At 38.1% G+C, this 25,513-nt stretch overlaps 2 protein-coding genes across 3 annotated transcripts; both read right to left on the reverse strand.

The window, feature by feature from the left end:
- Window positions 1-2,226: 2,226 nt before the first annotated feature.
- LOC113038524 (peroxiredoxin-5, mitochondrial) lies at window positions 2,227-4,906 on the reverse strand. Its single transcript, XM_026196029.1, has 6 exons — window positions 4,745-4,906; window positions 3,520-3,654; window positions 3,096-3,227; window positions 2,934-2,972; window positions 2,770-2,834; window positions 2,227-2,612 (listed from the first exon to the last, which is right to left on the reverse strand). Exons 1-6 carry the CDS (start codon window positions 4,835-4,837, stop codon window positions 2,507-2,509), a joined length of 570 nt encoding a protein of 189 aa, XP_026051814.1. The 5' UTR covers window positions 4,838-4,906; the 3' UTR covers window positions 2,227-2,506.
- Window positions 4,907-7,508: 2,602 nt separating this feature from the next.
- On the reverse strand, window positions 7,509-24,571 carry esrra (estrogen-related receptor alpha). Of its 2 annotated transcripts, none has more exons than XM_026196027.1 (8): window positions 24,122-24,571; window positions 20,201-20,308; window positions 16,026-16,424; window positions 15,192-15,308; window positions 14,958-15,071; window positions 14,641-14,808; window positions 11,876-12,145; window positions 7,509-10,600 (listed from the first exon to the last, which is right to left on the reverse strand). In XM_026196027.1, the coding sequence occupies exons 3-8, from the start codon at window positions 16,417-16,419 to the stop codon at window positions 10,347-10,349; spliced, it is 1,317 nt and encodes a 438-aa protein (XP_026051812.1). In that variant the 5' UTR covers window positions 16,420-16,424; window positions 20,201-20,308; window positions 24,122-24,571; the 3' UTR covers window positions 7,509-10,346. The 2 variants fall into 2 exon arrangements, with proteins under 2 accessions (XP_026051812.1, XP_026051813.1); XM_026196028.1 differs by lacking the exon at window positions 24,122-24,571 and adding an exon at window positions 23,535-24,083.
- Window positions 24,572-25,513: the final 942 nt, after the last annotated feature.

Consider the following 25,513-nt stretch of genomic DNA (forward strand, 5'->3'; position numbering starts at 1 on the left):
CTGGCAGACGATCTGAACGAGTTTTACTGCAGGTTTGAAAGAACACCCATCACCTGCCCTGAATGCCTCCCCACAAAACCATTCACACCCTTCACAACTCCTGCATCCAGCCCTGAATGCCTCTCCAAACTACCGTTCACACCATTAACAGCTCCTGCAACCCATCCTGAACACCTCTCCAATCAAGCACTCTCACCATTCACACCTCCTGCATCCCCCCTCTCCCCCACACCTGCAATTCAGATCAGCGAGGATGCGGTGCGCCAGGTCTTCCGGAAGCAGAAAAGGAAAAAAGCACCAGGCCCAGATTGTGTTACACCAGCCTGTCTGAAATCCTGTGCTGACCAGCTGGCCCCCATCTTCACACAGATCTTCAACAGATCGCTGGAGCTGTGCGAAGTCCCTTCATGCCTCAAACGTTCCACCATCATCCCCATCCCTAAGAAACCCAAAATTACAGGACTAAATGACTACAGGCCTGTGGCTCTAACGTCTGTAGTCATGAAGTCATTTGAAAAACTGGTGCTGGCCCACCTGAAGGACATCACTGGGCCTTTGCTGGATCCTCTTCAGTTTGCCTACAGAGCAAACAGGTCTGTGGACGATGCAGTAAACATTGGACTGCATTATGTTCTGCAACACCTAGACAGACCGGGGACTTATGTGAGGATCTTGTTTGTGGACTTCAGCTCGGCCTTCAACACGATCATCCCAAACCTCCTCCTGCCCAAACTAAATCAGCTCTCCGTGCCCACCTCCATCTGTCAGTGGATCAACAGCTTCCTGACAGACAGGCAGCAGCTAGTGAGGCTGGGAAAATACACATCCAGCACCCGTACAATCAGCACCGGAGCTCCCCAGGGCTGTGTTCTCTCCCCACTGCTCTTCTCCCTGTACACCAACGATTGCACATCTAAGGACCCCTCTGTCAAGCTCCTGAAGTTTGCAGACGACACCACACTCATCGGCCTCATCCAGGACGGTGACGAGTCTGCTTACAGACAGGAGGTAAAAGAGCTGGCTGTCTGGTGCAGTCTCAACAACCTGGAGCTTAACACGCTCAAAACAGTGGAGATGATCGTGGACTTCAGGAGAGACCCCCCTGCACTCCCCCCACTCACCATCATGAACAGCCCCGTGACTGCAGTGGAGTCATGAAGGTTCCTGGGAACCACCATCTCTCAGGACCTGAAGTGGGACATTCACATTGACTCCATTGTGAAAAAGGCCCAGCAGAGGTTGTACTTCCTTCGCCAGCTGAGGAAGTTTAACCTGCCACAGGAGCTGCTGAAACAGTTCTACTCCACCATCATTGAATCCATCCTCTGCACTTCTGTAACTGTCTGGTTCAGCTCAGCTTCTAAATCTGACCTCAGAAGACTACAGAGAGTAGTCCGGACTGCTGAGCGAATCATCGGTTCAACTCTCCCATCTATTCAAGAACTGTACTTATCCAGAGTGAGAAAAAGGGCTGTCAAAATCACTCTGGACCCCTCACATCCAGCACACTCCCTCTTTGAACTGTTGCCATCTGGTCGACGCTACAGAGCACTGAGCACTAGAACGACCAGGCACAGGACCAGTTTCTTCCCTCAGGCAATCCATCTTATGAACAGCTTATAATAACGGCGAACACACTACACTTTATATTTATATACACACACACTTTATTTATCTAACACACATACTTAGCATACACTTAAATTTTGCACACAATATATATGTAAATACATAACTTCATTTTGTAATATACCTGCCTACAATTGTCATTTGTATATTGTCATTCACTATCTACTTATTTGTATTTTTTATTCTTTTATTATGTGTTTTATGTTCTGTCTGTCATTCTGTTGTACTGCGGAGCTTCTGTCACGAAAACAAATTCCTCGTATGTGTAAACATACCTGGCAATAAAGCTCATTCTGATTCTGATTCTGATTCTGATTCTGATTCAGAAATGAGCTAAGAGACATGAACCAAGAGAAAGCATTACTGTCTACAGCCGCGAGAGGGCGCTCTATGCTGCTCACTGCTTCTGTAGTTTACCACTGAGCAGCATAAAACGCCCTCTCGCGGCTGTAGACGGTAATGATTTCTCTTGGTTCTAAATAAATGCGACTTGTAGTCCAGTGTGACTTATGTTTTTTCCTTATGATGTATTTTTGGACTGGTGCGACTTATAGTCCGAAAAATACAGGTACATGCTTCAAAAATCACACCAAATTAGATTCAGTCAAGAGGAAAATGTTTATTGCTGCTTGGGTTACTACTACACAGTAGGTTATACACAACCAACAGAAACAGAGATTTGTGCGCTTTACAGCCAAACTTGTGCATTACTATGAATTATTGCACAAGTAAACAAGTTAGTTCCTCATATGGGTTTCCTACAGAATTTGCAATAGTGTTTATTCACTGTTGGGAGTTTTCATTGCACTGTTTTTGGAACGATAATTGGGCAATTGGGTGACGGATTGTGTATTGTTAACTGGTCACAGTCGGTAACTTAAATCTCACTGAGAAAGTTTGGGGCTAAGCTGCAGGTCAGACCTGTCCCATCAGGCTCGACGCTGAGCTTCCTGACCACTCCATCCTCAATCAGCATGGCATACCTGCGCACACACAGCCAGGATCAGGAGAAGTGAAAGTGTCAGTGATTCACCTATTTGGCTAGCTATCATCTTCTGTGGAGAAGAAATAATCCCGTATTTTATGGAAAAAAATTATGCAAAATAAAGTAGATCCCATAATCACGACTGAGCATCTCACCTTTGAGACCTTACATTTCCAAGCACCTGGATCAAGTGATCATTGTTCAGGAAGAGATCCACAGCCTGTATAGAGACAAGGGACTGCATTGAGTAAAATAACAACATTTAATCCTGTGATATTTTCTGATTTCAATGCCTGAAGGTGCTTAAAGTAAGTGTAACCTTTGTGAATGCTCCAGTGGGATCAGCCAGCATCCTGACCTATAATAAACAAACCGTATAATGACTCGATATATATAATTCCAGTCTGTCTGTCTGAATCCTTAAAGATAAGAATAAGACTTAGTAAAAACCAGGTTCATTAAGGGCGGAGAGTTTTCCCACCTTGCCGTCTGCTCCGTTCTCTTTTCCCCAGGCGGACATGACAAACACATCATTCACAGACACACAAGCGACCTCATCCACACCTCTGGCCTTCAAATCCCCAGCCATCTCTATGAACCCTGGGAGATGAGTCTGAGAAAACACAAGTGGATAAAGACAAACAGATGACAAGAGATGTGCACATCTATTCAAGACTAACTTGTGTTATTATATACAAAATTTGTTTTATTGCACTTCTTCCATAAGGGACAACTTGAATGTTGCAGTTAAGGCCCGGCCATTAATAAAATGCTCATAGTATTATACACGTTAAAATAATTATTGATGTTATGAGCACATCTTCAGATATTTTAATGTTGCAGAGAGAATGATTTAGCTTGAGGTTAACATTATTTTTGTTTACATTTTTTTTTTTTTACTTCACCTTTGAACATCCAGGTGTGAATGCTCCTGGCACACCAAAAAGCACTCCTTTTTTGCCCCTGAAAAGTTCAGCCATCGAGATGCTGTTCCCCGGGTCTCCTTCATGCACCTGTACATCTGGAAGATGTTGACCAACCTGAAGAAAATTAAAAAGATAATTTTTATAAAAAGAATTGTGCTATTTGTGCAATAAACATTACCATGATTCTCGTTTTAATGGTAAAGGACTGTAAAAACAATGCTAAACCTGTTAACAGCAGGTTCCCTTCCTATACATCATTAAAAAAGTGCATTAACAGTTCTTGGATTTCATCTTATATATTACACCTACCTGTGATGAACTGATTATTCTGACAATTGAGTAATCAGATATTTTTTAGTAATCTGATATTTCTGTCATACCATTGGTAGGGAAACTCATGGACTCGAAAATGATAATCAACAAGATTTTTTTTTTTTTTAATGTAGGATTATTTTTTTCAGCAACCAAACGTTGCATGCTGGAATTCCGAAATGATTTGCCATAAACCATATGATAACAAAATAATATTATTTATGTATATAGCCTAGGATAATGTAAAATAGTATTTATTTATTTATTTTTCAGGTTTTGTCATGCATAATTCCCATAACTACTAATTCTCAAATATTTATGTTACACTGTTACACAAAGTTGTGTTTGCTAATGTAGCCTGTGTGTCTGCTTTATGTTTTTATTTATTGATATATATATATTCTGTTGTTTTAATCTTAAATTAAATAAAACAACTGCATTTCTCCTTAGTTTGTGTTTGCTTCTTAGTATATTAGTTTAATATCTAATATCAAGATGTGAAATAATCGAGAACATTTGAGAAGTACGCAGTTCTGGTGTTGCCATACACTCGCGAACCCCGCAGCTGGCGTCGCGCGTCAGGCCTAGCGTTAGAAGAAGGAAATAGTTCTATCACTACTGCATCAACTGATCGCCCACAACATATCTGAATTAGTATCAGGAAAAGAAAATCGCAAAATCGTAACATTGCGGACACACACCACTGAAAAATAACCCGCTCTTGTGTTATGAAACGCGTGAATGAGACGCTGATGGCCGCCACAGTAATCTAGAAGCGTTTATTTTAGGCACCGAGCGGATAAAACAGTGCGCCGAGGTCATGTGCGAAACCAGCGCCAGTCCTGTGCACTGTCTATGGTCCTGATTCTGGATGTCCTGCTGCAGTTCTTACCTGGATCGGCATGCTGTTGTTGCGAGTGGAGTGCAGCAGTCTAATGCAAAGGGAGGCACGGAAGCCTTTCTGTAGAAGAGCAATTGAAGTCATGACTTTATGTAACAGGAACAGCAGCAGCTCGAGCGCGGAAACACAACGCTCATCCTCCCGCCCCTCCACTCAAGGATTCCACTGATGCACTTTATTACACCAGTAAACATAATACACTGATATTAGGATAGTAATTAACTGTTAATGCGAATTACTCCACCCCCGCTGTCTGTCCAACTGAATTATGTCTTTTTTATTTGTCTTTACAAGCCTTAAGATCAAGGTCAAATTAAACTACAATGTGCTTTTTAATATGGTAACAGAAAACGTAATACAAATTTAGGGCGTTTAATTTGTCCTTGAAGCGTTTAGTTCCTGGAAAAGGATGGTGTAATTGCGATAAATGTTTTTTTTTTCTTTGTGTTTTGAGTTATGCAATTATAAAAGGGAAAATTTCATGGAAAATTTTATCTTTTTTTTTTTATCAGACAGAATACAGTTTCATGAAATATATTTGCAGGACTGTAGGTGTAAGGTAAATAGGGGTTGAGTGTATCAAGGGGAGATGATTAAATTCGTGAGCACAGACCAATATACAGGCCTGAATTTGAAATTGTTAGCAGCGGACACCAATGATAGTTATGAGGGAGAATCACTCATTAAATGACGTATAAATCAGAGAGATTGATTTATGAACTTCATTTAGTCTAATCATGATGGAAATAATTAGCCTAAACAGGCTTATTTTGATGTCACAGAGAACACTCAATTAGGAAATTCGCCCGATATGGGGCATCTTATAACACAAAATAATTTCTGTAGCCAAATCATGTGAACAATGACTTGACAAATTTCATAATATATATCATATTCCATGGGAATATTTATAATATACACTGTAAAAAATAAGTGTAATTTTAACTGTAAAATTTTGTAAAAACGCTACGGAAAAAAACTGATAATAGGTTAACAGTAAGTTCCCGTACTATATACAGGGAAAAACTGTAAAAGATCTAACAAAGCATTTAATGTAAATTTACAGTAAAATTCTGTTAATTATACAGCTTTTAGAAGTAAAAAAAGAACAAATCAATGTATAATTTACAGTCTAAAACTGTAAACTGATATTCCCAGAATTCCCTGCGTGACACTCCACGTTTGAAAGTATTTTGTTTAAATAATCATGTTTTTAAATAGTTCTTGTTATCAGTTATGTACATTTGAGCTTTATGTTACATCTTCTGTTGCTTAATGAAAGTTTTTTGCATTATTTAAGTATCACGTGTGTTACCATGATGGTGTTTTGTGTTTCCATAAATGTGCACCTTCTATATGTTAATATATACTTCTGCTTGTGGTGAAGCTACTTGTGATGAGCTTTGATACTTCATGTGGCTTTCTCTTATACAGTACCATCTTTATTATTATGGTGGTTGTCAGTATTTTCAAGGTACAAAACATATTTAATTTTGTGTGTTGTTGAATTTACTGGTTTATATTCACATTTTCTTGTTTGTAAATTACAGCTTTATATTGTAAAATTAACAGTTTTTGACGTAAATGTGTTTACAGTTTTCTGTATTTTTACAAAATTATTCTGGCAACCACAGCTGCCAAAAAGTTTTTGTAAAAACAACAAGAAATTTTTTACAGTGTATATATATATATATATTTATTTATTTTTTACCTCGTCATCTTTAATATTTCCCCACAGGTTTTTTTTTCTTTTACATTTATCTCTTTACCAATTTACCTGTCCTGAAAGATTTTTTTTCAAATTACTTTTTTATTTAATTTCTTTCTTTTTAATTTCCATGGTCTGATTAACACAATAATAATAAATCAATAATAATAGCAATAATAAAAATCATCATCCTCAAAAATAATTAGTATATTAAGTAAATATTTTTTTTTTTACATTTCCTTCAGTAAATATGTCAATTATAAATTGACATGTATAAATTTGATGTATATAAAAAAGATGTATAAATTTCATAAAATTGACCCTTATGACTGGTTTTGTGGTCCAGGGTCACATATTTACATTAACCATTTCTATCATTTAAATATAGGCTTACACAACGCCAGTGCTAAAAAGCATTATAAAAGATTACTTATTGACTCAGAATCACTCTTATCTTTGCTTCATATGCAGTAGATTATATGAAATTAATATTTGAGAATTAAAGCTTAATTAAAACTATTAACATCAACTTGGCCAATTAAAATAGGACTAAAAATGTATAGACTACGATTCTGAATCCTAAACGGCCTCACGATGGCGCTGTATCCCCGCTGATCAGCGCTGTTCACGCGTGTGGCGCTATATCTTTTAACCACTAGGGGGAAGTAGCACACACACACATATATTTAATGCAGGCGGCACAATGATTTCTCAAAAAAATAACTAAATAAATAAAATAAAACCCTGACCAGAGCAGTACTATGAGTTTGCATTCATTTTTGAAGATAAGTGATATTGTTGTACCTGTGTGATAGTACTAAAGGAGTCTATAAAATCGCTAAATTTACATAAATATACTGTACATGAAAGGCCAGCACCATATCCAGCTTTGCCTACAACATGAAAACAATGGAATGGACCAGACAATTAATAAAAAATAATGTTCATTCACTGTTTTGCCAGTTAAATAAGACTAAATATGGTCAATTTGCTTTCAACCACATGAAAGAACAGACAAGATCGTGACAAAACGACATAGAAATCCAATGACAAGTGATGAGGCGTGTTAATTTATTACAAAACACATTGACACTGACAATATTTTAAAATACCTCTATTTTCCTGCGGTGTTCTAGTGTTTGCCTTCTCTTCACAGTGATTCAATATGAACAAAGTGTTGAAATAGTTACTACTGCAGAACCACTGAGCTTTACAAAAAGGAAAACCGAAAAAGCACAGACATTTACGATCATTGGACATCAACCCACACAAATACCAGAACAATAATATTAATAAACATCCGCAGATTGAGTAAAAAATAGATTTTAATCTTTTAAATACAACATTTTGGAATACAAATATTGATTTGTTCTTTACTGTAGTTCTTATTATTACTATTGACTGGTATCACTAGTGTTACTGTTGAGGTTTGATTTACAGTATATCAATATACAGAAAAAAAAAATCTGAAAACAAACATTTTGGTAAATTCTGGTATTGCTCATTTACATAAATATACACGGACACACACAAAAAAAACACCTAGCCATGAATTTAATTTACCCTCTCAATCATATGTTATGATCTAAGTCTGACAGACAAAATGGCTTTATATAATGCTTACCATTATGAAAACACTACTGTAATATCATCATTATATTAGAGTTATTATTGACACAAACACAGACATATTTTACAGCTGTCTTTGAATGGACCCACTCATTCATGGTTATGTACACAGTCCATGACATCCCAGTAACCACTTAGGAGAGACATTAACTTCCTGTGTATAAAAGAAAGAAAAAAACCATGAAAAAATAAGATAAAATCTTCAGTTTTGAAAATCAAAAAATTTTAGAATCAAAAAAATGTATTGAAATATCCCAAAATTCCCTTTACAGTCAAACTGGCATAATTTAAGAAAAGAAAAAAAAAATAGAGAAAGTTCTGAAGTGATGAACACATGTTAGTGCCTCAAATCTGCAATATTATATTGAGCGAAAATGAACACAGGAATATAACGTCCACTGGCTTTTATATGTCTTAAAAGTTAGTACTTTAATCACAAAAAGATACATCTAAAAAACAATTCAATACAAAACAGACATTTCATAACAATCTCCCAAATTAATTGCTTTATTTCAATACCAAACCTGAGGCCAAGCTTCATAGTCTATATGGAAAACCTAAACCTAAACTTATGCCATGAGCACAAAATGAGCAACAGAAACTCCTGATCACTCAAAAGACATCCCCTCGGTATCCTGGACTAAAACAATCTGCAGATCCAGATTAATCCTAACGTTGAGTTGAAAATATTATAAATACCAACCTTTGAAGATTCTTTCCCTCTGCGTCTGTGCAGTGAACCCCTTTCAGAGCGCTCATACAATCATTGCTTCGAACAGTATACAGTGAAAAATCACCCTGACCTCCCGAGGGCTAACTCTGAACAACAGTGGCTTTCATTTTTAGAACTTAAATCGGTAAAGATGCCAAAATGGCAACTGGCTTTTCTTCCTCCTGTTTTCACATGTGTAGAATAAATAAAAGGTAGAGGAGTTGTAGCACTCTGAACGGAGTATGATTGCATATAATACCAGACGAGTGTCTGCAAACGAACAACTATGAGGAGATCACACGAACACATCCTAAAAACAACCAAATGAAGAGTCTCCAAGCGACGGCTCGAGATGAGCCCATATCGTGAGGCTTTCCAATGTTCAGTTTGAATATCCCAGAATGAACCTGCGACTGTCCGTTCACAGATTAGAATACAGAATATGACTAAAAATGTCTTTCTAAACGAGTTACTCCCAATCAATCACAAGCAGGCCAGCGTCATCTGAAGAATCGAGGACAGAGATATCTGAAGATCCCACGCCGTCTGGAAAAAACATTATCACTGCAAAAAAAAAAATCTAACTACAGTAGCGGCCTACAGGAGGAAAATCTCCCCGTTTACCCTGATTTAGACGCACTGTTGGTTCAGTTTAGCATTTATAGTACCAATAATCTCCCATTCACGTAATCCGTATCCTAAAACGATGACGTTATTCTTTTTCAACACCTGGCTTATATACAAATGACGGTTTATTAAAATGTACTACATTAAAATAAAATACTTTTCTATGCAATACATTTCGTTTCGAAGCAGAACGTGGCATGGTAGCGTCCTTTTTTTAAAAAAAAAAAAAAACCTCTGACATCAAACGAGTTATGAAATCTGTCATATTGCTTTACATAATGTGATGTCGCAGTATATTTGCAGTACCAGTAAACTGAAATGTGTTTGTCTTGAGCTGTATTTCCTCCTGTACATCTCCTATGTGTTGCATATTCCACAAAAAGCTAGCGGGACAAAGTTAAATAGCACTTGTAGTATGGCGAGTGCATTATAAAAGACGTTAATAACTTTACACGAGTGCCTTTTGGGCACCGTTTTAAGGAGAAAAGGAAAGCTTACTCGGTTATAACTGTAGTGATAGTGACGGTTTGTTAAAGAAGGAGATATCGCTGAACCGTTCGATTCAGGGAAGAGTTCATATTGCTGCAGTCTCAGTAGGCGCCCTTGGCACGTGAATTTCTCTGAGTTTACAGTGACGGTTAGCTCCTAGAAACGGTTAAAAGGATGGGGGAGAAATGACAGAATGAATTACACGGTTTCAGTAACACTGATATATATATATTATGTGTGTCTAACCCTAGTTTGTGTTGACGTGGTACCCATTGAAATCAAGTGAAGGAGGAGCATTGGATGTGAAAGATCAGTACCGAAGCGTCTTCTTCATATTCAACCCCAAAAAGTTTATTCTTTTGGCTTTTGTAGCCCTTGTGCACACAAAAAGACTCCCGTTTTTTTCTTCATCCTTCAGCGACTCTTCTCTAGGGTGAGTCCATCATGGCCTCCAGCATCTCCAGGAAGAGTTTGTGCATAGGCACGCCGCCGCGGGTTTTGATGCTGTAGAAGGTGGTGAGGGCCCGGCCAGCTGTCTGCCTGAGGAGGGGCAGGGTGAGGAGGAGACGTCCCGCACGCTGGGGGTCATCAGGGTGTCGCTGGACCTCCAGCTCCAGCAGAGCCTGATGCAGCAGGTCCCGTAACTTCTGCACGGCCTCCATGTCCTCGATATACACAGAGTCTAAAAGAGCAGAAGAAGAACTGGTCACTTCATGCTTTTTTCTCTGATTTGAACGTGAAGAGACCAGGTGTAAATGCCTTCTGAAACGCTTTGGAGAGAGATTTAAATCTCGCTCAAACCGCTTCAGGAAGTGGTCTTTGACGAAACTGGACAAGTTATTTTTATGCCTTTTTTATTGAGATAAGACAGTAGAAAGATGACAGGAAAACACTGGAGGGATCGGCAACGGACCTCGAGATGAGAATCGATCTTGTAAGCACGTTTGCACTGTGTGTCGACGCAATAAGCATGAGGCTATTGGCACCGACCTTCCAAAATGTTAAAATAATAAAGTGTGAGAGTACATTATTGCGCTAAAGCTACATGCATCTTCATGAATGAGTAGCTGAATATTTCTTTGGCAAACCAACGCGCAAAAAAAACTGCGGTGCATATCTGTTGCTTTCGTTGACGTGAACATAAATTTGCATATAGCGCAGAAACCGAACCGTTTTAACAAAGCGGAGAGATATCCATTTAGAGAAAATGCATAAAGTGACCAGGTGTAAACAGGGCCAATAAAACCAATGTGTTACTCCTGCAAAGTATTCAGGGAAACAAAATACAGATCCAATTCTTTTTTGGTGAATGCTAGTATACTTAAACATTTTGAGTGTATTATTAGATGAACTGTCCCTAGAGAATGACATCTTGTTTGTTGTGATGTCCAAAGAGATTCTGCATGCTCCAAGTCCAACGTGAATGCAGTTTTATGAGGATTACTGTAAGGATCAGTTACAAATGCAGTTGTATAACAACAAATCCTAGAAATCCAAAACATATCATATGAATCTCTCTCGCTAATGAACTCTTGCCACGTATGCCAAAGGTCACGAAAAGTTGTGTTGGTGGGGTAAATGTTGAGCATGTACACACAGATATGTGAGGTGTAAGGAAGAGGTCTTGGGTGTGTTCAAGATTCAAAGCATGCGACTCCATGTATTTGCATAACAAATACAGATTCTGTGGGTGAAGCAGATACGGGGGTTGAATTTAATATTTACAGTAATCAAACGTTTCATGGGTTCTTCCGGGTGGGGGATGAATTCGTACGAGCAGATGGTGACAAGGCAGGTACGTTTACAACACAAAACAGAATACGGTCTGGTCTTAATTACTGGCTGACTCAGTCGGGTCATGCAGGCTGTGATCAGAAAGTAACCGGTTGGTCAGGGAACAAAAATAGACTGTGGAATGAATGAGTCATTAATAGGAAAACCTTGACAGGAAGTGCACCTGAGTTGGTGAGCGCGATGGATTTGAGCATGACGAACTCCTCGCGGTCCAGCTGCAGGGCTCTGAAACGGCGAGCGAGCTGGCTGATGGCGGCGTTGAGTTCAGTCAGACCGGCCACGCGAGACATCTCCTCATCCAGCACGAAGTCCTCAGCAAACACCACCTCGTCCTCACAGCCGAGAGAACGGTACGCCACCCCCAACACCAACACCTCCAGCCACACCGACTGCAGCACGGACATCTGGTCAGCCAGCGACAGCGAGAGAAAGCCTGGACGAGGGAGGAAGAAACAAAAGAGAGAGAGAGAGGTTCACGCCACACGTCCACTGGTGCAGAAGAAAACATGCTCAAAATACACAAACACAGATGGCTCGTCTTAAATGAATGCAAAAGGTTGGCCAAAAATCAGATATTAGCCTAAAAGACCTGCCACAGTCTGTTATGTCAGTATTATTACTAAAGCATTGTAAAAATTACATGAACAAGAGAAAACCATTTAACACGATTTACTGAATAACTGATTTGAAGAAGCTGAAGCAATGTTTGCTTAATTGAGAAAAGCTACAAGATGTTAATACCGTTATGTTTTTATTAATACTGTATTTTTATATTAATGCATCTATTCTTTATAGTAATACGTAACAATGAGAAACTCCAGCACTGTTTGTAAATGTGGAAATGCTTCTGACAGATGTCACCACCTTCACATCATAAAGACGCATTTTTCGCCACTCATTTGCATAATGTTGAACATTTCTCAACTTTCTGACTCTGTCAGCACTGTTAATCCCACAATCCTCTCCTCCTACGGCGACCGAAAAGGCCCGCTCTTCAGATCTAGTGTATGTGGAGTGCAGAAAGTGGGATAAGAGTTGTTGTCATCGAGTACCAAGACACGGTGGACGCTCTCTAAATTTGGAGGACTTGAAAATAGCCAGAGACTGACAAAAGCGGTTGAAATGGCTCCTTCCAAGACTGAGCTCGGACAGCAATTTAGAGAAAAGGCTTCCAGGTTCTGACTGGAGCTCTGACTCACCTGCTCCAGTTCCTCTTTAATTATAATCTTTCTTTAGGCACCTGTTCTCTACAGACAGCTGTGACTGATCAGCACTTTCAGGCAGTGCAGAAATGTGAAAATATCAGTGACTAAAAAGCCGCTAACTGTTTTCTAGCTGGCTTTTTCATAGCTTCCTGAAATGTTAACCTGTTATTGGCACATTAGCATATGATCTGCTTTCCTTCCAACTACCAAGTATATCAGTGTGACTTGGCCAGTAAGTAACACTTCTCAGAAAAAAAACAACAACAAAAAAAAAAAAAGTGTTAAGTACCCAGATCAACCATTTGCACGAGTAAACATGCAACCGCAAATGAAAAGAGGATATTTCAAGAAGAGGATGTCTGCTACTCTTTGCACAGATAGCAAGTGACCTTTTCCAATACAATTAATACAATCAGGCTATTTATTTCTAGAGGGAAATAGTGGCCCTTCATAAGATCTGTTTACAGTGCAAATTATTCTGGCCAGTTAGTTTATTCATTCGCCATAATTGCAGATGTCTGACTGACATAAAGCAAAAAAAAAGTGTTTCTTTGTGCCTTGTTTACATACCATTAAGAGGCAGCATGACAGAGATTAGGCCGTAATAATGGACCGGCATAAAAACAGCAGGAGCTAACAAACAAATTGCAGAACATACAAACTGTATATGAATTTAACAATACTTACTAGTTGTTCAAAACACAATTTGATGCCACTAAACTGGCAGGTTATTCCTGATAAAGTCCAGTGATTAACTATAGGGTGCGTCTCATTAATCACTATGTCATGTACTCTAGGAGTGGGCGATACACTGGAAGACACTAATTAGACATTAACTGGCAGACATTAGAGAACCAAGAGATTTTTGTTTATCGTCTCTATTGCAGTTACATGCTCACGTTATGTTGCTGTGCTATGTGGTCACGTAAGTTTTGTAACTTTAATAAGAAGAAATACATATTTAATTTACAGTGATAAAAATGCAGTGTTTTTATTCATTTTATTACTTTATACAATGCTTGTAGCGTTTCTTATTTGTCCTACTATAGTTCTTTTGTCGTATTGCTTGTAAGTAGTTTATTATTATTTAAATCACTGACGGTTTCTGACTGTCTTTTTTAGTCTGGTATTAGTTTTTTGTGATATTAAAACTGGAATGTTTCAATTTCTAAGGTATACAAAAAATTTGATATCATAAAGACCTTATTTAAAGCAAAAATAACTATATTATTATATATCGTTACAATGAAATAAAATGACTCCCATCGTGACATAAGATTTTGATCATATCACCCACACCTAATGTACACAAATTCACACTTCAGAATAAGGGAACATGGCGACCACTGATGCTCCCTGGGTTTCAACATTTCAGCGCACAGGAAGGTTTTTGTGATTGAGACAGCCTCCCTGATCAGTGCCCTGTCTACTAAACTAGGGAGCGGATGGAGACGCACACTATGTTTTCATACAGATTGATATAAAACCCTTAGTGCCCTTAGTCAGCCAATCAGATAAGAGCTTACCAGATCAAGAAATTACTTTCTAGTTTCAAGTGTGATGTGTATCAGACAGTGAATCAGACTGAGACAGGCAGAACTTTGTGGTAGCTTAAGTAAAGTAACAGGAGAGTGAGTAACCGGTAGCTTTTACACCAGAATAGCTTCATTGACACGGTCTCCTTGCCAACCGTCTCGCTGTTCCTCTTCTTGCTCTCACTTACCAGGAATGTGCTTGGCCCAGCCGATGATGACAACTAGTTCCCGGTCGGCCAGGTCACAGAGAGTGGTGAGCGTGCGCTGGGCCGTGTCAGGCTGCAGTGGGTCTGGCATAGCAAACAGCTTTTCTGGCTCCGCCACCAGCAGATGAGACACAATGATGCTGGATGAGCCTGAGAGAAACAAACTCCACATTACTCAGCTAAATAATAATCCAGTCAAGTTTACGCAGCAGTAATTGCAGGACATAAATGAGTTAAAAAAAAAAATTACACGTAAATTTTAACTTCCAAATAAATGAATTTTAAAAAATTATTATTACCCTTCTCTCCCTCCTTCCTTAAAGGTATCGGTGCACTCTGGTAGGTAGCATTCTCCACCTCCGGGCGTCTCTTATATTTCTGCCGTCCACCTCTAACTCGGTCCAGGCGGACACCTAAACCAAACACAGAAAGAGGATTAGGATGTTGGCACTGCCGGTGGATCACACCTTACACTGAGGTCCTTAGGTATCGTAAGAGAGAGGACTGGTTTTGCTGGCCAGGTGCCACCTTACCTTCTTTGAGCATGCCTACTTTGAGGCACTTGGTGAAGCGACACGCCTGACAGGCCTTCCTGCGGCGCTTGGTGATCTCACATTCATTGGAGGCAGGACAACTGTACTCAATATTACCTATTAGACGGAGGTGAAGATGTTAGAAAAATGTCCAGAACAGGGTTTTCTAGAGAAGTATGTTTTTGTAGCAAAGAGCTCACTGATTTACATGATCTATTATTTATAAAAAAGAATGTTTATATAGAATAAGTGTCATTAATTAGCAAAAATAAGAAATTATTTTTAATTATTGATATTTAATATTTTTATATAATAAAAATATGTATTTTTAATATTAATAATTTATTTTTTTTCCATTGAATTACAATAATACAAAATACCTTCAATTTCATGTCATTTGAACTACACAGTAATCATACTACAATTTAAAAAAATTGTGATACACATAACATAATTGAAAGTTCAGTGGATCAATGCAGTGGAGGATTCTTCAAAATGATTCAAACCTTTAACTTGGGAGTCTTTTTGAGCGATTTATTAAAAGGAGTCAGTTTCTAAAATACATTTGTTTTCAAATCGGATTATGGCTGTCATGCTATATGGTTATGTGTGTTTATTCAATGAAAACAATGCAACAGAAAAACATGGTATTATTTGAAGGTATGCAAAAACACATTCAATTTTGGATAAATATGATTTGTTCTGCCGAGAGGCTGACGCCGCGGTGGCTCTTAGGGGGACAGGAAATACTGATTCACACAGCTAGCGGGCTTGGCTTACTTACAAGCTATCTGGAACAACAAGTGAATCTGGTACACAATAAGACATGCTCACCCTGTATGGTTCTTTTGAAGAAAGCCTTACAGGCTTCACAGGAAGCCACTCCATAGTGATAGCCAGACGCCACATCTCCACACACCAGGCACAGTCTTTTGGGAAGCGTGCTCAGTGCATACTTGCAGCGGCCTCCTCCGCTTCCGGTAGAGCCCTCCTCGGCTCCATCTGCACCCTCCTCTTTAAAATGGCAACGTAACGCAGGGGTGTAAGGGGGCGGGGAGTAGCGTCCAGCACTTTCTCCTCTGGACCCACCTCCTCCACTCTGAGAGGAGTCTGAGGACGCTCCTCCCGGGCTGGTCCTCCCGCCGCCTCCTCCACCGACACCTCCCCCCTCGGGACTGCTGGGTTCAGCCTTTATGTACAGGTCGGAGCGCCGCTCTCTAGAAGACATGGTACCTGTGAAAAAAAATGTGTGACAGTGAGGAAAAGGAGAGACCTTTTCAGTTTTTATTTCATCATAATCATCATCACCTTGAGGTTCAAGACTGGATGTTTCAACATCTGATTTACTTTCAAAATCCAGTTTTAAATCCGATACATATCTGGAATTCAACCATTTGACACATCAAAATGAATGCATGGGAATTAGTTTGTGTGAATCGCGAAGGTTAATCAGCAGATTGACGGTGAAGTCATGCAGCTAATGTCACAGAACAACTAGGGTCGGATATTAACATGGGCTTGAGGGAAATATGCCAAGAATTATTAATAATAAAGCCTCCAAATTCAAAATTTTTTTAATAAATGTAGTAAAATACGATATAGTTATGCAATATCACAGCAGAAACAGTGGTCCCCGCAAAAGAAATTCAGTACAATTCCAAATGTGATATTGATTTTTTTATGACAGTTTAACAAACAAGAAATAAATTTTGAGTGAGTTCCATTTTGAGCAAATAGTTCCTCTAACTGAATCAATTACATTTAAAAATCAGACAAAACATAAAACATACCTTTATTAAGGTTAGAGAAAACATGCCCCTAAAACCAAGGAAATCAGTTTATTTATTTATGCATGTTAGTATGTTTTGGCGCCATATCAGCAACATTGGCTATATTCATGGCTACATTAAAAGTATAATTTCAATACATCATTTTCAATAATATAACATTTTCTTAAGCAATCACTGTACAAAAACACAACTAACAACAATAGTACTGATAAAAATTATTTAGGATATTTCAATTTAATCAATGATAAAAAAAAAAATATTCCAAGAGAGACCTTTTTAAAAATGTCCTTATAATGTATTTTCGGAGTAAAAATGTTGATTAATATCATTTAAAATCTGACATTCTATTAAAACATATTTTACACTCCAAAAATTCTTACTCAAGTCAAAAACTCAGTTTAGGTTTAACTATCACCCCTTAATGGAAAAGATCATTTTTATTATTTATGAGGACTGTGACTGTGCTGTTGTCAGCCTAGTGCGTCTTGGCAGGACATAATGCAAACACCATTAAGAGAATGTAAACAGGCGGAACAAAAAAACAATGCATGTCTAAATACTGAATACGAGCAATGGGCCTTACAGTGTACACGCAGCATACATCTCCTTTAAACAATCATTTCTATGAGCAATAAACTACAAATAGTTTTTCCCTGTAATGATGAAGCTAGTTTATTTTTCAGTAATCCTTGCTCTTCTTTCCATTCAGTTAACATGCAGGTGCATGCTGAGCAAGCAGACAGCATTCAACGAACAAGCACCTATACATCCTCACTCTCTCAAGCAGTGTTATATTAGGATGCATGCGGGCCGTTTCCTTTGTTTTCCCCATTAAAACCTCTGAACAAACCAATTCGCCACAATTAATCAAATTTCCCAGCAGTACCCAAGAGAGAAGACATTGTAAGAAAGTGCTCAACACGCTCATACAACAGCAGCTCTAATCGTTACTCTTCAAAATTTCTTGAGATTTCGTTCTACTGGTAGTATCAGGTATGAAAACATAGGTTCGGTATTAATAAATTACCTCAAAGTACTGCTACAACACCTACACACTGACACAACACATACAGCAATTCAAACTGAGGATGTGTTACAAGGGTTCTCCTGGAGAGCAGAACACACATATGTACATGAGAGAATTCTGCACAAATCTGTCCATAATCCCAGTGGCATGGCCTCCGCCCACGCCAGATTAGGATCATTAATCCAGGAGAGAGAACCAATCCTCTAATTATACCTCCACGAGTGATGCCCTACAGACGCTGAATCACTCCACGGTACCCACAGTCCATAACCCCCCCTCAGGGACAAACTGACCTATTATGCCATTTCTTAAATTTGCTGATCTTGCCATTTTACGCATTTTGCGAGAAAAAGAATTGTTCTAGCGCATTAACACATTGAAATTAGCCAAGATGCAGAACGACTGCCAAGTAGGGAACACAACCAGCAATGACATCTGCTCCTTACGATTACCAGAGTAATACTGGGTTCATGAGCTTCCTCACTGAAATGAGTTATATACTACATGACCTAGGTTAATGCACATTTACTGAGTCATCAACATTATTGTCTGCCACTCAGATTATGGTCAAAAAGTAAATTTCCTCCTTCATTTGTCCTTGGTGGACATCACACACACCATTCCCCTTTCACCTGGTTGTGTGTGATGTGTTGCAACTTTGGCAAGTGTGCCGAATGTAACTGTGCCCCAGTGCCTTCAAGTCCACTGTACTTTCTGCCAAGTTTACATAACACCCGAACTTTGAATTTAACCAACAGAGAAGACTGCTTTAATATGGAACATGTGTGAGAACTGTTTCCCAGTTAAAACCAGCCCACAGTAACAACTTTGGAGTTTACATGTCAGTTGTTCTCACTCTTTAGTTTTGACCTGTTCAGAGATTGTTCTGCAATGCTTTGAGTTCTCTTGTGAACCTAATAATGACCACGTGGCTACAGTAGTGAGGGCACGCGCCGGTTCACAGACAAATGATTCAATCACTCATTGTGGGGACAAGCGGAGATCTCTAAATCCCTCATCAAACTGAAGGAACCGGATGACGAAGCAACGTTCCTGTTCAAACCCATGTAAATGATGGACTACAAAGGAAAATACCGTCATCACACACGTGCGTCTCTCCCGCAGAGGTTCACGTGAACCTCACCGATGTGTGACATCCAATTTGGTTCATTATACACAGAAATGGAGGACTTTAAACGGTGAGCTTGTTTACAATTTGACGTGGTGATTGAAGTCCAACACATTTCCGTCAGTCGGTTCTTTCGAACAGTTCGTTTCAAAACGATTCTGCGGCTTTCTTGCGTCATGGCGTTATTACGTAATCACGTGATCCCTATCATCACGGCGTGGCACATTTTGTGCTCTAAAATCCTCCAGTAAATACTTTTGCACATATTGCTGTTTAAGTAGGTTAATAAGGGAGCTTATTGTAATTCATAGTCCAGTCATACAACCAAATCGTAAATATATTTACAGTACATTCTGTTTGTAATAAAATTAGACCTTATTTTTTTCGACCCGGTCAAATCTTGTCCATTTCAAATTATTTTATTATTCATACACATGGTTCTCTGCTCGTTACGAATCGGTTCAAAGAGTCAGAGCTGTTCACTCGAGAACAGATCGAACCGAGTCAGTCCGGTTCACTAAAAAGATGCCTCAAAATAACAAATCGTTCACGAGTCGGGCATAGCTAATGTGAATGTGAAAACAACAATATTGAAACAACAGTCTGTGTTCCCATAAACATGCCTGAATAAGCTTAGTTTAGTTGGCGGTGTGCATCTTTGAGCTTCACTTTCTCTCCGGACAAACGTGTCACGAGTCACTGGTGCCTTCAGGAGGAGGAGATGCTGCTCACAGACAGCCACGCACTTTTACTGAATATATTCAGATAATCACGCAATAATGACTGATAAAATTAAAATAAAAAATAATTGATGTAATGAGAAAGGAAAGGCAAAATAAAACCAGGGACAGTAAATACAGCAGGTCTGAACTCAGACAAAGCTAGATCTATGAGTTTTATAATTCCTATGGCTACTGAAGATCCTAACCTTTAATTGCTTAAAAACGAAACGTTTTATTTATATTTTTTAAATTAATTTTCTAATGTTAATCAGGGATACATCAGTGCTTTAAAGAGGGCATATATGATATAAAAAAAATTTATGAATAAAAATATGTATTACCTTTTGCTCAGAAGTCAACGGTCTTTAGTCTTGTGAATGCTGAAAATCCTCTCACTGTCTTTAGGTGTCAGAAGACTACAGGTCAGTTCAAACTGGGCATCAGGAACCCTGAGAAGAAAAGAGAAAATCAGAAATCATATATATATATATATATGTATATGTATATGTATGAGACTGAATATACATGACCGATCTATGAATTACAAAATAAGGCCTTATAATGGATTGCATTAGCACAGAAACACATTGCTTTGAAGTGGCTAAATGATAAATAATACCAAAACTGATACTAGTCTGAACCACTTCTTCATCTCAAAAACAAAATAAAATGAAAACTCCCATAAAAGCATTGCAGATATAACAAAAATGTCAGATTTAATCCGAGACAACATTAGCCGTAATTGTGGCCTCAGGATTAGGTATCGCATGCCGATTTCTTTCTTTCGTTTGTTTAAAAAAAAAGTCTGCCCTGGCCAATGTTAATAATCCTTCTGTAGGGCTTATTTTGTACCCCATAATAATCTGTGTGTCTGTTACACCGTATCCATGTTTTACACCACATCACCTACACCATTAGCACAGAATGCTGACTGAGGGAGAAACCATTTCTTTGTGTTGCTCCCATGCACCCATTCTCTGGTCCTGCTCACTGTCATTCACTCAATCTTCACACGCATTCGGACACTCGGATACTCTCGTATGATTTCTTTGCACAACATTTCCCTCCCCCCTCCGCTCTCTGACACATTCCAAAGGTCAAAGTCACTGGAGGGGTCTGAAGGACAGCTCAGGAACTCCAAAAGATCTGTGTGTGTGTGTGTGACAGCAAATACATATGAAGAGAAATGTGCTTCACAGCTGAAAGAGAATTTAGCAAATTCAAAGGAAGAATGAAAGAGATATGGGCAACAGCAGACTTCTTACTTAATAAAATAAACATTTACTAAATTATTTTTTATATATTTATTTATTATTTCAACTAATTGTTATAAAGCAACCTTTTTCATTTAGTTCAACTTGATATACTAAAACAAACCAAAATTGATTAAAAATGTATATATAGACATTTAAAAATAATATAAAAACATACAGCAAAATTACTAGGATTTCAACTAAAAATGAAATGTAAAAATAAAAAACTAATTCAAATTAGTATTAAAAATGAAGGCTACATTTATCATTTCATTTGGATTAACTTGATGTGTTAAAATAACTAACACTGAAACAAAAATTGATAAATATATAGATATATTTGGAAACATTATTATAAAATGGACTAAAACGGCAAAAAATTTAAATAAACTAATATTTAATCAAACATTTATATATAGACATTTAAAAAAAACATACAGCAGAATTACTAGAACTTAAACTAAAATTAAAATTAAAATTAAATATAATAAAACTAATCTTAATGATACTAAAACAATACTGAGCTCAAGTAAGAATACTGTGTGATAAGATTAACAAAAATCACATAAAAAGGTATTATGTATCCGATATTAAATGAACATTATCAACTATCCCAGGGACTTTGGTGCAGTTAGCTAAATTTCAGATGTAACTTTAAAGGGTGACAATTAGAGAAACATGACAAAAAACAAGTTGCTAGAGCTTTTGTAACATTTAACATTATATTTAGAGAGGTTGAAGCAGCCCAAATACTCGCCAATAACCTGATCTTTTAGTAAGTCTTATCTCCTTGTAAGTCACCTGCTATGAAGCGTATAGGTGAAACAAACAGCACTGAATAATGATGTTTAAAAGAACAATGTCTTTGTCACATTTCTTAATATCCAAAAGTGAAACCGCTGTTTTAGACTTCAGTGCTGCAGTTTTTCTGTAACATTAGTTAAAGATTTCTACTTGTCTTTTTATATCACTTTAGGTTACTGATTTATTTTTGAGGTACACTAGGAACGGCTCTGCTTCAGAATGCTAGTTTCGTTTAGTAACATTGGTCCTATTCTTAAACCAGTCTCAGTAGTCCGTTTTCTCATCAGTTGCTGCTTTGTGTAATATGAAAGCATAGTAGCAGTGATCAACTGATTTCTAATCTAAAGTTTACTGTGTAAATCTGATTCCCAGCAGAGAAATCTGAGATAAGTAGCATGTTAGCCTTTGAACTTTGATTACAGTATGCTTGCATTAAAACTGTAGAGCAAAGACTGTCAGAGCAGACCTCAAAAGGTGACCTTGTTCACCGAGCCTTGACAACTGAAAGGTTAATTGCTAAACTGGATTACAACTTCTGAAGAACAGAGATTCCCAATCACCTCCAAGAGGGGCCTAGTGGTCACCAACACTTCAAAGACAGTTTCTATCAATTATTTATACACAGCCATTAGAAAAATAAATACCTATAATACCTATAATAAATACCTGCAATAATTCTTGACACACTTTTTGTGAAAACTATTCACCCTTGACCTTTTTCAGTGAACTCTTGTGCAACAAGTTACAACTGAGTTTTAAAAACGACCAAAAAACAAAACTTAAAACTGTAACCTTGTCTTTCAATAACAGTAAATTAAAAATGCTGACTAAAAAATAAAAGCTAACCAATATTTTTCTCAATTTTTGCTATAATCATTAATAATAATACTAATTTATAAATACATTTACAAGAATTGTATGACACAAAAAAAAACTCTAAGACTTGTGTGAATTTTGTTATCATTTAACTATTTAGGCTACCTGCATACTGTACATGTACAGCCCAATATTTCCAAAGTATACTTCAGTTTTTACATGTACGATAGGTCAGGGTAGGCATATGCGGGATGCAGATTGTCATCAGCACAATATGTGCGTACTGTATACATTTAGCAAAAAAATTTCTAACCGCTCAGTGCAAAAACTGGACGAGGATGAAATTTTCAGTGTGCATTTGTCCATCGCTTGTGTTTACTTTTCAAATGCATACTTATAGTACATATATGTTCGACTGTGCCGAAGTGGCTTAAAAAAAGTATACTATGTAATTTATACCGACAACTAGTGGCAGGATGCAGAATCACACAGATTTCAGTTAGTAGAAATGAAATCAACTTTGCGATAAAGCCTATTTAATTTAAGGCTAGTCAAGTCACGTGATCTTAACATGTCTGCCCCCATGAAGGCAACTGACTCCATGTAAAACAATCAGCTTTTACTGACATGACTGGAGTCTGTTTTTTTTTCAGAGTACGCCATTTCAAACTTTTTTTAATCTTTGTGTGTTAAATATTAAAGCGTTAAGTACGGCTTTTGATAACATTTGACAACATAACCGCTGTCACTGTCTACTTCAAAGTGTGCACACAGAATTATAATAGCCAAATTAAGTGATTACCTTCTTGTTCCAGATGCATTATGTCAGTGACGACGTGAAATGCCTCAAAAACAAGAATGCACAGCAGATGTGTCGCGCCTGAGCTAGTGTGTTTCCAGACTGAAGGGCTGTGCTGGAAATGCGACATGACTCGAGTACAAGAGTCCGAGGTGAAATCTCACGCGCTGACACAATGTATGAGCAGGGGACACCTCGATCAAGGTCAGCCTGCTGCAAAGTGTTACTGCGGACTTTCCCCCCTTTTTATCGCAGTAAAAGCGCATAATACTCATTTATATGCAACGAATAAGCTAGAGTCTGCGAATTTAAATGTTAGGCACTAAATCAAATCTGCTAGCGCTGTTAGTAGTCCTACAATCAAACTATCAGGACACACTGACCTATTTACAGTGTAAAGTTTTTACTGCTGAGCGGAAGATTGGAAAGATTGGTAGAGACAGCTGACATTTGCCAGTTATGTGCTGTATGACACCAGAATCACGATTATCAGACAGCTTCATCAGGCGCATTAACAAAACATGTTTACACTCACAAAATATAGGAGCACTGCGTTGCTGGAAGCCGGTTGGATGAATAACGTTACTTACCAGTATTTCAGAGAGCATTGCTGGTGCCTCGAAGCCAACCATAGAAACTCTTGAGCAAACACTAAATCCGATATTTACATATGCACTATCACATATATCACAGTACTGTGGCTTGTCCCACACGCCGATTTATAGAGCAGATGTTCTGTCTATGTGTTGAAGGTGCTACCTTAGGAATTCTGGTGCTGTATCTAGTACGATAAGCTATAATTTTAGACGTAAAATAAATGCAACTACTCGATATTTGTGTGAATGGCGTCGCGAGTGCAGTCGGTTGAGCAATCGCGTATGATTAATCCATGTTTGATTCGCTATTCCCTGGACTAGTTCCCCATATTGCTGTTTCGGTTGTCACTGGAAGCCTGGATCCTGTCTTCCGCTAATACAGCTGAGATCCCGGTTACGTATATCCTAGTTCTTTCTCCTCCCTCTGCGCTTGCGTCTGCTGTTTCTCCGTTACGTCCGCTCCCGCTTCCAATCACGCGCCTCGCGCCTCCGTCACAAGCTGCAGCAGAGCTTTAAACAATAAAGAGCAATTGACCTACTGTATGTGTGACTCACGAGTTTACACACTTTTGAGTTATTATCCGAAGCCTTTATTCAGATTGATTTACACCCGAGCTATTTTGGGGACTGTGTGAGGGGAGAACGTCGCGCGCGTCGTGTAAACCAAAGCCATATATTCACTGCCATGATTCGTGACTACGTGAATAACGCGGCCTTCGCATTGGGTTTTTCAAAGATGTAGCAAAAAAAACGTTGCATCTCGTCTTGAACTGTAACGCTCCTTTAAATGTTGATGCGTTTCATTATTACGCTGTATTTTTATAAGCTATTTATGAATTGTTGACATTTTGAATGAATATAATTTTTATATACAACGTAAATAGAATTATTCTGACAGCTTTTATGAACCAAATATAAGTTTAAGTCATGCACGTGCAGTGTAAAAATGTTCATGAGTAGCCTATAAGGGAAAATAATAATAAAATGGACGAATTTTATAGGCTACAATAAATCCTGTGAATTGGTTACCATATGTAGAGCCAAATTATATTTAATGGGACATGTATTTTTACAGTAAAAACAGTAAAAAAAAATAGGTTACTGTAAAAGAGTCTTATTATAATTTACATTGAAAAAACGTAAATTGATGAGTTTCTGCGTGACGCATCACCTTTGGGTAGCCTATCTGTGATGTAAACCAAGCTGTTTAATGTTACATTTTATTTCATGTTTATGGAAATTTTAGTGTTACGTGTATTACCTGGAAGTCTTTGTGATATATGTATATTATTATTCATTGTTCGAAGAAAAACTCATTTTAATATCATCATGTGGCCTTTTGTTACTTGTTTTAGAAGTGCTCCAGTTAGCCTATATTATATCAGC

Source organism: Carassius auratus, chromosome 21 (genome assembly GCF_003368295.1).
Source record: "Carassius auratus strain Wakin chromosome 21, ASM336829v1, whole genome shotgun sequence".
Lineage (NCBI taxonomy): Eukaryota > Metazoa > Chordata > Actinopteri > Cypriniformes > Cyprinidae > Carassius > Carassius auratus.